At 41.8% G+C, this 14,161-nt stretch overlaps 1 protein-coding gene across 1 annotated transcript; it reads left to right on the top strand.

Moving 5' to 3' along the window:
* Window positions 1-11,569: 11,569 nt before the first annotated feature.
* Window positions 11,570-13,038, top strand: LOC138845456 (zinc finger protein 84-like). The gene has a single exon (XM_070058255.1). It carries the CDS (start codon window positions 11,646-11,648, stop codon window positions 12,948-12,950), a length of 1,305 nt encoding a protein of 434 aa, XP_069914356.1. The 5' UTR covers window positions 11,570-11,645; the 3' UTR covers window positions 12,951-13,038.
* The last annotated feature ends 1,123 nt before the right edge of the window (window positions 13,039-14,161 follow it).

The following is a 14,161-nucleotide window of genomic DNA, read 5'->3' as shown; positions in this document are numbered from 1 at the left end:
ATGAGTTGTAAAAGATCAATCAACAACAATTGAGTTGTGTGCTGCCTTCCCATTTTCTTCTCAGGAATCCCCATAGAATTTTCAATCTTAATTCTAAAATCAGCAACTCCTGCTATCAGAAGTGTGTAGCTACCACTATAGGGAGCAATAATTTTTAGAAAGGACAAGGGAATCCACTATTTCAGATACTATTCTTGTTTGATGCCTACAACTTCTTTTTCTGTTTACATTGTATGATGCTGGGAACTAAATAATTTTTTTCTGGGTCTGAGATGAAGTTATTTAAGATAGAAGTTCAAAACTGAGGCTGCTCAATTTGTAGAATGAAGTCATTGAAAGACAATTACCAGATCAGTGATGGTATAGGCAGTTCAATAGTACAATTCATACACTATACATAGAAAAAATGACCAATAGCTGTGGGCCAACAGTCAATGGCCCATGAGACCATCACTTAAATCCTCAAGAGTTTGACTATAATTTCATGCCAATTCTCATTTAGACAAGAAGAGGAGTAAAAGCAGGAGCTCCATGATACCCTAATATTTGTCTCTTTGCCTAATTTGTGGCAGAAACAACTACTTAAGTGCAATTTTTAAAATGTAGCTTTGTTAAAAATATACAAATAACTGGATGTGATGGGTAGATGAATTTCAGGATGTTTTATGCAAAGAATTACTAGATAGTACAGTTTTAAATGTTCACAAAGATTTTACAAGGCATTCACCCTGTTTTCCAGCCATATTAATCCACCAAATTATTACTATTTCACTGTGAAATATGATCCATTGATGGTCCACAAATTGTTTTAGTGGGTAAGATCAAGCATCATTTTAAAGGATTAAAAATTACTTTTTCAGAGATATTATTTTCTTTTTTAAATGCTAAAGTTAAAAAGAGTCCTTGGAGATTTTTTCTAAATATCTGTAGAAGTATTTGAGGGTTTTAGAACCACAATTTGGGCAGTGCTGTGGCTCAATAGGCTAATCCTCTGCCTGAGGTGCCAGTACACTGGGTTCTAGTCCCGGTCATGGCACTGGATTCTGTCCCAGTTGCCCCTCTTGCAGTCCAAGCTCTCTCCTGTGACCTGGAAGTGCAGTGGAGGATGGCCCAAATCCTTGGGCCCTGCACCCGCATGGGAGACCAGGAGAAGCACCTGGCTTCTGGCTTCAGATCAGCGTGGTGCGCTGGCTGCAGCGCACCAGCCGCAGCGGCCATTGGAGGGTGAACCAACAGTAAAGGAAGACCTTTCTGTCTCTCTCTCACTGCCCTCTGCCTGTCAAAAAAAAAAAAAAAACACAATTTAATTATGAGAATTGAAAAAATAATAATATATTTAATGACAGTTTCCAAAAATTCTTTGCACATTTTAATTTCTCCTCTTATAGTATGTTTCTTTCAAATGTATTTGCCAAGCCAGGAATTAATGAGGAATTGCAATATTATGTGAGGATTTCATGTGGTTACACAAGTTTTTACGTACCCCCACTGTATCCTAAGAGGTTGATTTTCCAGCCAATTTCTTCCTAATGGAGGTCTGCACTGTTTTACAGGGAAGGTAGCTTCATCTGCCCGTGATGTCAACAGGGAAAGATGATAAGTCTCCTTTGTTTTCCTTCTCAGCATATGCCATTGCAACCACTCCCACCATCTTTAGAGAATTTCTGGTCCTGAGACTGTCTTCATATTGCTTCAGGACTGTGTGATTGGTTTCTATGTCTGTGAATGTTAGTGTGGGGATAAAAGGAACTTTGGAGAGCAGGACAGGTTCCTGTCTCTTGGTGTCATAGGTGCAGTTGTAGATTGGAGGCATTATAATCTCTGATTCAGGTACACCCTATAGACCTTGGCTGGTTCAGGAAAGGATACCAGTGGTAGATCCTCAGTTCCAAAGCCATAGAAGGGATGAATAATGTTGGGTTTTCAAGGACTTTTTTTTTTTTTGGTCAGAAGATGAGTGGCTGGCGCTGTGGCTCAGCAGGTTAATGCCCTGGCCTGAAGCACCAGCATCGCACATGGGCGTCGGTTCTAATTCCAGCTGCTCCTCTTCTGATCCAGCTCTCTGCTATGGCCTGAGATAGCAGTAGAAGATATCCCAAGTCCTTGGGCCCCTGCACCTGCATGGGAGACCCAGAAGAAGCTCCTGGCTCCTGGCTTCAGATTGGCACTGCTCTGTTGTGGCCATCTAGGAAGTGAACCAGTGGATGGAAGACCTCTCTCTCTGTCTACCTCTCTCTGTAACTGCCTGTCAAATAAATAAAAATAAATATTTAGAAAAAAAAAAGATGATGTGTCTGACAGAAGACCAGTGGGTCTCCAGGTATACAGAAAGGGGTTCTAAAATTTCTGTAGACAACTAGTCTCATACAAGATGGCTGTAGGATGGAGATGGGTGTTCAGACCATTTGAGCTGAATTGTATATGAGCTGAATGTAGGTTGCACCTCTGTCACTGTTTACTCATCTTTAAGATGAGTATAGCAACAATACTAGTGAAATGTCCTTACTGTAAGATGTGTGCAGGCTGGCTTACACTGTGTTGCAATTGCATTTATGGGGTTTCTGGTGTATCTTCTTTAAATGAAGTTTCTGGTATCCTGCACTTTATAGCCTGCCCAGTGCTACTCATTTGAGGTTACAGAACTTATACAATACATAGTTTCTGGGGACATGGAAGTTTGGGTACTGGGGGACAGTCCCATTTCCTTTGGAAGTGAGTAGTAGTTATGGTATTTGAAGAAGGGAACTCCACAAATAGGAATCTTTTCTAACAGAATACAACTTAATGCTCTCTGAGACAACACTTTAAGGCTCAGAGAAGAGACAAGAGTCATTGAAATGTAAAGATCCTAGTAGCATGGTCCAAGCATATTGGACCAGAGTGAACAAGATGTACTTGATATTACCTTACCTCATCCATTAGTTTTTAAGACTTGGTGGTCATAGAAGTTTTGGACCAGCATTCAAAAGAGAGTTGTGAATGGATTAGAAAGACAGTGGTCTTAAGGGTGCAGCTGGGGTGGAGGGATAACCTCTCCTATCTGAGAGTCACCATCTGCCTTGCTTCCTACCACATGCCCATTACTTCATTCCACTATCAGGATCTCTAGAAATGGAGGTCTGTGAAACCTAGTCTGTCATATTCTTGGTACTTAGGCTATGCTGCTGCCCCTTGTATTCTAATAGTCCTTCCTGGTAGCTCAAGGAAGTTTTGCAAGGATCTCTGTAAAAAAAGATGAAACAAATTGTATTTCAGGAGAAAAGTGCTTTGTATAGTGTCACATGATTTGTAAATACCCGGCACCCTAACTTCTATCTAATGTTCTCTATCTTGACACACTTAATTAAAAATCATTTATTTTTCAAATCCATTTCAGAAATTGTCACCAGTTCAAATAGTACTGCTTTAGAAAACTTCCCTGAGCATGTCTTCCCTTTTGCTACTAATGCTATGTTTGGAGTGTGTGACTTCAAAAAGCATATCATAAGGCCAGTGCTGTGGCACAGCAGGTTAATGCTCTGGCCTGAAGTGCCCACATCCCATATGGGCACGGGTTCAAGACTCGGCTGCTCCACTTCTGATCCAGCTCTCTGCTATGGCCTGGGAAAGCAGTAGAAGATGGCTCAAGTCCTTGGATCCCTGCACCCACATGGGAGACCCAGAAGAAGCTCCTGGCTCCTGGCTTCAGATTGGTGCAGTCCCAGGCATAGCAAATATTTGTGGAGTGAGCCATCAGATGGAAGATCTCTCTCTCTCTCTCTCTCTCTGCCTCCCCTGTCTTTATGTAACTTTGACTTTCAAATAAATAAATACATCTTTAAAAAAAATAAAAGCAAAAAGTGGCCAGTGCTGTGGCTCACTAGGCTAATCCTCTTCCTTGCGGTGCCGGCACACCGGGTTCTAGTCCCATTCAGGGCGCCGGATTCTGTCCTGGTTGCCCCTCTTCCAGGCCAGCTCTCTGCTGTGGCCAGGGAGTGCAGTGGAGGATGGCCCAAGTACTTGGGCCCTGCACCCCATGGGAGACCAGGAGAAGCACCTGGCTCCTGCCATAGGATCAGCACGGTGCACCAGCCACAGTGCACCGGCTGCGGCAGACATTGGAGGGTGAACCAATGGCAAAGGAAGACCTTTCTCTCTGTCTCTCTCTCTCACTGTCCACTCTGCCTGTCAAAAAAAAAAAAAAAAGAAAGAAAGAAAGAAAAAAAAAGCACATCATAAAAAATTTGCCCATTTCAGTAATTTCTTCTTGAATAATATACAATATACATGCAGCTACAGAAAATTACTGTGAACCTTTATCCTTTCTGAAATAGTAAAATTATATTAAATCAGATTCATGTGATAATAAACTTCTTAAAATATAAATCAAAAGAACACGATGACAATATATAAGCAGAAATGTGAAGACCAACCTTATGACCTCCAGGTAATTTATTTGTATGAATCCCAGGACTTTTTTTTTTAAGGTCTAATTGATAGGCAAAGATTGTGTTTATAGGAGCTTTTTTCTAAGTTCTTTAAATATTTATTTGAAAATATTGTATATAGAGGAGAGACCCAGAGAGATCTTCCTTCTGCTTGTTCATGTCACAGATGGCCGCATTTAGCAGGACTGGGACAGAATGAGACCAGGAACCAAGATCTTCATTTGGGTCTACCACATTGGTAGCATTGACCAAGCATTTGGATCATCTTCCATTGCTTTTCTCAGGCCATCAGCAGGAAGCTGGATCAAAAGCAGAACAGCCAGAACATGAACCAATGCTCATAGGGGATGCTTGCATTGCAGAAGGCAGGTTTACTTGCTATGTGACAATGCTGGCCCTGTTTTATGGGAACCTCTAAATGAAATTTTGAAGTTGTATGCATTGTAGTTTACATGTAATTCAACTTTCTGCCATACTTACTGATATGTATCAGCATTTGATGTAGGACAAATCAGAAAACACAGTGGCTTAACAAATAGCCATTTGATTTGCAGTTCTGACTCCATGTTATGGGCTGCACTCAGCTGGGCAGTCCCTATGATCAGTCCAGGAGCAGAAATGAGAGTTTAGTCATTTGGGGAACTGATTGAGGCTTCACTTAAGTGTCTGGGGTTTGTGGTGAATCTTGGCTACATACTATCTCTTCAACAGGCAGGCCCCAGGGTTTTTCAGAAGATAACTGTCAAAAAAGGAAAATTTGAGAAGGCAAATACTTTACAAATTGTCTATTTCTGGGGCTAGTTCTGTGGCATAGCAGGTAAAGCCACCACCTGCAGTGCGGCATTCCCATATGGGTGTCAGTTCGAGACTCAGCTGCTCTACTTCTGATCCAGCTCTCTCCTATGGCCTAGGAAAACAGTGGAAGATGGCCTAAGTCCTTGGGCCCCTACTCCCATGTGGGAGACCTGGAAGAAGCTCCTGGCTCCTATCTTTGGATCTACACAGCTCCAGCCATTGCAGCCATCTGGGGAGTGAACCTCTGGTTTGAAGACCTCTCTCTCTCCCTCCCTTCCTCACTCTCCCTCTCCCTCTTCCTTTCCCTCCCTCTCCCTCCCCTCTTCCTCTCTTTCTCTGCCTCTCCTCTCTCTGTGTAACTCTTTTAAATAAATAAATCTTTTAACAAATTGTCTATTTCTATCACATTTGCTGGTATCTCATGGGGTAAATCAAGTAAAATGGTGAAATTCAGGGTTTTTTTTAAAGAAGATTTATTTATTTATTTGAAAGAGTTAAACACAGTGAGAGGGAGAGGCAGAGAAAGAGTGGTCTTTCATCTGCTGGTTCACTCCCCAGTTGGCTGCAATGGCCAGAGTTGTGCTAATCCAAAGCCAGGATCCAGGAGCTTCTTCTGCGTCTCCCACATGGGTGCAGGGGCCCAAGGACTTTGGCCATCTTCTACTGCTTTCCCAGGCCATAGCAGAAAGATGGATCAGAAGTGGAGCAGCTGGGAATCAAACCAATGCCCATATGGGATGCCAGTGCTGCAGGTCACAGCTTTACCTGCTGGGCCACAGTGCCAGCTCAATCAAGGGTTTTGTGAAGGGATGAATACAGGGAAAGATGCTAATTAGAATCATTATTGGTAAAGTGTACTGCATTAAATATACATTATGTGTATTTGTTAACTTTCTTTAGTATAAACTTTTAATAACAACATGTTTATCTCTGATAACCTTATTTATTTGTACACTCTTAATGTTTCCTTTTACTTTTACATTATTATTTTACAAAATTTGTAGATAATGCTTGCATTAAACCAATGATAACTTCTGTTTAATCTCTGCCACTTAATATAGGTGGTGCATTTTCTATATATTTCCATTTTTACGGGTTTATTCCTCCACAGTGAAGCTGATGTTTTCTTGGATAATGTATTTATTATTCTTTATTCATTCTATGATATTCTTCTTTTTCCACTGTTCAGTGAAGAAGGAAACAAGAGTTTTTTTTTTTTTTGAAGATTTCATTTATTTACTTGAAAGTGTTGCAGAGAGAGAGAGAGAGAGAGAGAGAAAGTCTTCCATCTGCTGGCTCACCCTCCAAATTACTGCAAAGGCCAGAGCTGAGCTGAGCCAAAGCCAAGACCCAAGAGCTTCTGGATCTCCCATGCAGGTACAGTGGCCCAAGGACTTGGACCATGTTTCACTGCTTTCTCAGGACATAGCGGAGAGTTAGATTTTACATTGAGCAGGCAGGACTTGAACTGGCACCCATATGGAATGCATGCACTGCAGGCAGCAGCTTTACCCATTATGCCACAGCATTGGCCTCCAAAGTTTTCTTTGAACTTCCATTTACCTTCTCTTCCAGGTATAATTCTGGGTCCTCCACATGTTTCTAAGAGGAAAGAAAATTAATATATCACCGTAAGTGTTTTTTTTTTGTTGTTGTTGTTAATTATTCCCCAGCTTGTCAGTACTTATGAGTTTAATGCTAGTTTATTTACTTATTTTCTTAGATTTGTTTTTTGAAAATCAGAGTTACAGAGTGGCAGAGGGAGAGAGAGAGAGAGTCTTCCATCTGCTGGTTCACTCCCCAGTTTGCTGCAATGGCCAGAGTTGCACTGCTCCAAAGCTAGAAGTGAGGAGCTTCCACATGGGTGCAGGGTCTCAAGGACTTAAGCCATCTTCTACTGATTTCCCAGGCCATAGAAGAGAGCTGGATTGGAAGCAAAGCCACTGGGACTTGACCTGGCACAAATACGGGATGCCAGCACTGCAGGCAGTGGCTTTACCCACTGTGCCACAGTGCCGGCCCCAATATACTAGTTAATTAAAATGGAAAAATATGGGGCTGGCTCTGTGGCTCAGTGGGTTAAAGCCCTGGTCAGAAGCATCAGCATCCCATATGGGAGCCAGTTTGAGACCCAGCTGCTCCACTTCTGCTCCAGCTCTCTATTATTGCCTGGGAAAGCAGTGAAAGATGGCCCAGATCCTTGGGTCCCTTCACCCATGTGGGAGACCCAGAAGAAGCTCCTGGCTCCTGGCTCCTGGCTTCAGATTGGTGCAGTTCCAGCCATTGTGGCCAGTTGGGGACTGAACCAGCAGATGGAAGACCTCTCTCTCTCTCTCTCTCTCTGCATAACTCTGACTTTCAAATAAATAAATAAATCTTTAAAATTTTTTAAAATAGAAAAATAAACATAAAATTTGTTCTCACAGAACATACAGAAATGAATGATGAATTTGGCATGATTATGAAACGTTACTGTCATCTATAATAACGCAGTTTGGTCTCTTGTCTTTCTTTTGCTATAGCAAAATACATATTTGTTACATGAATTGAGCTGAAACTAAGCAAAATATGCTACATTTTTGGGGTCATGTTGTCTGAAACAGTGTTTATTGTCACATAGATGATGTACTGAGCAGTTTTTTAGTGCTACCTATGAAGTAAACACTTAGCATTCAGCAAGAGGAAGAGTTACCTAGTGCTAAAACACAAATCAGTTAAGTTTGGTTTTGAACTGTTAGAGTAATAGAGTCCTTAATACATTTGAGAAGCTGAATTGGATTCAGGAATAGGATAAGGAATATGTGGGGGAAAGAATCTACTGGAGACTCATTTATTTTTGAAAATTTATTTATTTATTTGAAAGGCAGAGTTACAGAGATTTGGAGAGACAGGGAGTCAGAAAGAGATATTTTCTATCTACTGTTTCATTCCCCAAATGCCCACAATGGCTGGGACTGGGCCAGGCCAAAGCCAGGAGCTTGGAACTCCATCTAGGTCTCCCACATTGGTGAAGGGTCCAAATACTCAGGCCATCTTTCACTGCTCTTTCAGTCACATTAACAGGGAGCTGGACTGGAAGTGGAGCAGCCAGGACTCAAATCCTCTGTTTACATGGGATGCCAGCAGTGATGGTGGAGGTTTAATCTGCTGCATCACAATTTTGGTGACTATTGTAGGTTCATGAACAAATCACTAAGCATTTTTCTCTGTGAGTCACAAGTGCAGATTGTACTGCAGACATTCCCTGGTTTTCTTTTTGGACAAGTAATTCCATTGCTTTCACTTTAATTAGGTATAATGTTTTTTCAATTCTTTATCAGTAGAATAATCATAGACAAGGGCAAAAGTTAATTTCTATTCTTTGTATTACCTGTATTTTCTCTTATTTAAAAATATTTATTAGCTTGATAGAGAAACAAGTTGATGGACTAAGAATTAGAGAGCTTTGACACATTCAATCACTCACTAAGTAACCATACCAAAGTTGGGGCAGGACTGAAGGACTGAGGAATGGAATCTAGGCCTCCTTCATTGTTGACAACACCACTGCTTCCCAAGGTCTACATTATCTGGGAGCTAAAAACTGAAGCTGGCATTGGAAATCCAACATAGGCACTCTGAGGTGGCATCATAAAAACTAAGCTAAATGTCTGCCCTCTCTTTTAGTATATATTTTTTCTCTGACATATTGGAAGTGATATGCATGGTGTTTTCCTTGAATTTCTTTTCTGTTCATTCCCATCATAGTTTCACTGATGGTTTCTTGCCTTTTTTCCTCAATGCTTCTACATACTTCTCCTTAACATTTCCCATTCAAGAGTCAATATTGGGCCGGCACCGCGGCTCACTAGGCTAATCCTCCACCTTGCGGCGCCGGCACACCAGGTTCTAGTCCCGGTCGGGGCGCCGGATTCTGTCCCGGTTGCCCCTCTTCCAGGCCAGCCCTCTGCTGTGGCCAGGGAGTGCAGTGGAGGATGGCCTAGGTGCTTGGGCCCTGCACCCCATGGGAGACCAGGAAAAGCACCTGGCTCCTGGCTCCTGCCATCGGATCTGTGCAGCGCGCCGGCCGCGGCGGCCATTGGAGGGTGAACCAACGGCAAAGGAAAACCTCTCTCTCTGTCTCTCTCTCTCACTGTCCACTCTGCCTGTCAAAAAAAAAAAAGAGTCAATATTGCCCCTCTTTTAGCCTGCTGTGCAATTTCCCTTGACAGATGTGGCCTTTGTGACTTGTACCTACTGTTTCCCTTCAGCTTGGACATTTTTCACAGCCTGTAGATCATAGGTTTGACTCTGTTGAATGCTCTGTGTGGCTTTCTAAACCCTCAACAAGTCTAATGTGAAACCATATCCTTCCTTTTTTCCTTCATATCAATACACAACTGTCAGTGTTTATCTTGTGACAGAGTTAATATGTTGACTGGAAGTGTAATGTTACAGGTGATGATAGCATTTGAAGACCTGGCTGTGTACTTTACCTGGGAGGAATGGCAGAAAATGAACAATGCTCAGAAAATCCTGTACAGAGATGTGATGCTGGAGACCTACAGCAGCCTGTTCTCTTTGGGTGAGTAACAGCCATCACATGCCCAGTGATAACATTTTATTGCTATTTGAGAAATAAGGGAACTCTTTATAATGTTTAATATTGGGCAGGTATAGAATTTGAGCCCATGAATAATCTGGATATCTACCATCCAGCAAGAGATTCAAATTGGAACATTTGTTGCATAACTCCTGGAGCAAGCTGCAGTCCTTTAAATAACCCAAGATAGTGATTTCACAAAGTCTTACATTGTTTCCATTAATAGGGCCCTGCATTACCAAACCTGACTTGATCTTCAAGTTGGAACAAGGCGCAGAGCCATGGAAGGTGGAAGAATGCCTGAATCAGAGCCTTTCAGGTCAGTCTGTACATAAGTGACAGGGAGGCCAAGACAGAAAATGTGCAGATGTTGACTGGTGCTCTTTCCATGAATTTTTCTCTAGCCTTACTCCTGATGACACTAACTAGTCTGAAGCCAAAACTCCAGAATTCATCTAGTCTTCCCTGGTGTCTCAGAGGTCCCCAGGCACATGAACCATTATCTGCTTCTTCCCAGTTTACATAGGCAAAGAGCTGTACTGAAAGCAGAGTAGCCAGGGCTCAAACTGAAACTGATTTGAGATGCAGGCATCCCACACATTGTGGGGAGCAACTCGGATTAGACTGTTACTCGAATTAAGACTTATTCTATGCATCTGCTCTCCCACAATATGGCGCTGGGAGAGGAGGAAACAGCTTCTACACAGCTGCCTCCAGTTCATCCAATAAACTGTAGGACCTGCTCCTGATTGGAGGAGAGCAGCATTCTCGGCGTGTGGGTAGCAGAGTTGGGATTGGTGGAAGAGGACTATAAAGGAGGAGAGAGACAACATGCACCAGGAACATCTATCTGAAGGAACACCTGTGCAGCCCCCAAGAGAGCCAGCCGGCGGTGTGCTGCTCCCCCACGGAAGTGGGGAAAGTGGCAGGGGGAACCGCCCTTCCACGGAGGTGGAAGGGACGGTAGCCAACCCGGGAAGAACCAGCAGCAAACCCAGGAAGGGCCGAGCTGACAAAAGAACAGCACAGGGTCCTGTGTCGTTCCTCCGCGAAGAGGGGGAGCGACAACACATCGCAGCACAAATGTCATTCTACCATCCTTGAACAATTCCCATAGTAAAAAGGATCATGTTTGAACACTGGGAAACTTCATGATATAATTTAATATATTAATGTATTAAGGAGAAAAACCATATAATGGTTATAAATAAGTACCTCATACTGATTTTATGAAAATATTATGCCACTTGGATAACAAGCAACTTCATTTCCTTTATATGAGTATGCCAGGAGAAACAGTTACATTTGATTCAGTGACATGATTGCTTTTCCTCATTTCAGTGGGCATGAAAAGAGATGACCCGATTTGGATCAACCAGGAAAGTCAGGACAAAATTCTGAATCAGGATTTTATGAAAAATAACAAGACATCAACCCCCAAGAGAGTTGAATTAAGAAAAACACTTAGTTTAAATTCAAGCCATACTCCAACACTGATTATTAAAAAGGGAACCTATTCAGGATTGAAGCCTGAGGAATGCAATAAATGTCACAATGTGTATCCCCCCAGTGGGCCTGATCAACTACAGGCTGGAGAAAAATTTGATAACACTAAGATACCTGGAAATTCTCTCCAGTTCTGTGAGCCTCTTGGTCAGCATGACAAGACTCACATCATGGAGCAGCCATTTGGACCCAGTGGACAAGCAAAAGTCTTCACAAGAAAGATGTGTTGTAAATCTGAGAGAGTTCATATGGCAGAAAATCATAATAAGTCAACTGTCACTTTTGGAAAAGCAACTCAAATAGAAAAAACTATCCATGAAAATTCTAGCTTCGATATGCATCAACAAACTCACACAAGAGAGAAATTTTATGAATACATTAGGTATGTTGAACCTGTCATTCACCAGTCACATCTTGCAATAAATCAGAGGCTAAATACAAAGGAAAAACTCTACACATGTAAACCTTGTGGAAAATCACTCAGTTTTAATTCACCTTATGAATGTAATGACTATGGAAAAGCTTTTGGACAAAAGTCAAACCTTATAATGCATGAGAGAATTAACACAAGGGAGAAACCTCATGAATATAATGACTGTGAAAAAGCCTTTACACAAAATTCACACCTCATAAACAATCAGCAAATTCACACAGGGCAGAAACCTCATGAATGTAATGACTGTGGAAAAGCCTTTGGACGAAAGTCATACCTCATCATACACCAGCGAATTCACACAGGGGAGAAACCTCATAAATGTAATGACTGTGGAAAAGCCTTTGGACAAAAGTCACACCTCATCGTACACCAGCGAATTCACACAGGGGAGAAACCTCATGAATGTAATGACTGTGGAAAAGCCTTTGGGCGAAAGTCATACCTCATCATGCATCAGCAAATTCACACAGGGGAGAAACCTCATGAATGTAATGACTGTGGAAAAGCCTTTAGACAAAAGTCAGGCCTCATCATGCATCAGCAAATTCACACAGGGGAGAAACCTCATAAATGTAATGACTGTGGAAAAGCCTTTACACAAAGGTCACATGTCATAAACCATCAGCGAATTCACACAAGGGAGAAACTTTATAAATGTCTTCACTGTGGAAAAGGCTTTCTGTGGAAGTCAGTCCTCATTGTACACCAGAGAATTCACACTGGGGAGAAACCCTATGAATGTAATGACTGTGGAAAAGCCTTTGGACGAAAGTCAAACCTTCTACTGCACCAGAGAATTCACACAGGGGAGAAACCTCATAAATGTAATGACTGTGGAAAAGCCTTTCGACAAAAGTCAGACCTCATGAAACATCAGCAAATTCACACAGGGGAGAAACCTCATAAATGTAATGACTGTGGAAAAGCCTTTGGGCTAAAGGCATGCCTCATATTACACCAGAGAATTCACACAGGGGAGAAACCTCATGAATGTAATGACTGTGGAAAAGCCTTTAGACGAAAGTCAGGCCTCATGGTACATCAGAGAATTCACACAGGAGAGAAACCTGATGAATGTAATGACTGTGGAAAAGCCTTTAGACGAAAGTCACACCTCATGAAACATCAGCAGATTCACACAGGGAGAAACCTGATGAATGTAATGACTGTGGAAAAGCCTTTGGACAAAAGTCACACCTTATGAAACATCAGCAAATTCACATGGGGCAGAAACCACATGAATGTAATGACTGTGGAAAAGCCTTTGAATGAAAGTCAAACCTTGTAATGCACCAGAGAATTCATACAGGGGAGAAACATCATAAATGTAATGACTGTGAAAAAGCCTTTGGACACAAGCCATACCTAATGAAACATCAGCAAATTCACACAGGGCAGAAACCTCATGAATGTAATGACTGTGGAAAAGCCTTTGGATGAAAGTCATACCTCATCATACACCAGCGAATTCACACAGGGGAGAAACATCATAAATGTAATTTACAGACTATGGAAAAGCCTTTGAATGAAAGTCAGCACTCCTCATACATCAGCGAATTCACACAGGGGAGAAACCTCATGAATGTAATGACTGTGGAAAAGCTTTTAGATGAAAGTCAGGCCTCATCATGCATCAGCAAATTCACACAGGGGAAAATCCTCATAAATGTAATGACTGCAGGAAAGCCTTTGGACAAAAGTCATACCTCACATTACACCAGGGAATTCACACAGGAGAGAAACCTCATAAATGTAATGACTGTGGAAAAGCCTTTAGATGAAAGTCACACCTCATGAAACATCAGCAAATTCACACAGGAGAGAAAGTATGAATGTAATGACTGTGGAAAAGCCTTTGGCCATAAGTTAGACCTCATGAAACATGAGCGAAATCACACAGGGCAGAAACCTCAGGAATGTAATGACCGTGGAAAAGCCTGTGTATAAAAGTCACACCTCATATCACACTAGAGAATTTGCAGAGGAGAGAAAACTCATGATTGTAATGACTGGAAAAGCATTTAGACGAAAGTCAACACTCTTCATGTATCAGAGAATTCACACAGGGGAGAAACCTTATGAATTTAATGATTGGAAAAGCCTTTGGACAAAAGTCAAACCTCATAATGCACCAGAGAATGCACACAGTGTTAAAACTTCATGAATGCAATGACTGTGGAAAAGCCTTTGGTCTTAAGTTCCAACTCCAAATGCATCAGAGGATTCACACAGGGAAATACATTTAAAATTTGTATGACTGTGGAAAAGCCTTTTTGTATAAATTATACCTCATATTGAAACAGAATTCATACAGGGCAGAAACCTTATGAATCTAATGAGTGTGGAAAAACCTTTTGTTAAATCATAGCTCATGTCACACCAGAGAATTAACACTGGGGAGAAACCTCATGAATT

The sequence above is a fragment of the Oryctolagus cuniculus genome, chromosome 15, assembly GCF_964237555.1.
Source record: "Oryctolagus cuniculus chromosome 15, mOryCun1.1, whole genome shotgun sequence".
Taxonomy (NCBI): domain Eukaryota; kingdom Metazoa; phylum Chordata; class Mammalia; order Lagomorpha; family Leporidae; genus Oryctolagus; species Oryctolagus cuniculus.
Note: the sequence above shows the minus strand (reverse complement) of the source record. Positions and strands in the feature narration are given on the sequence as shown.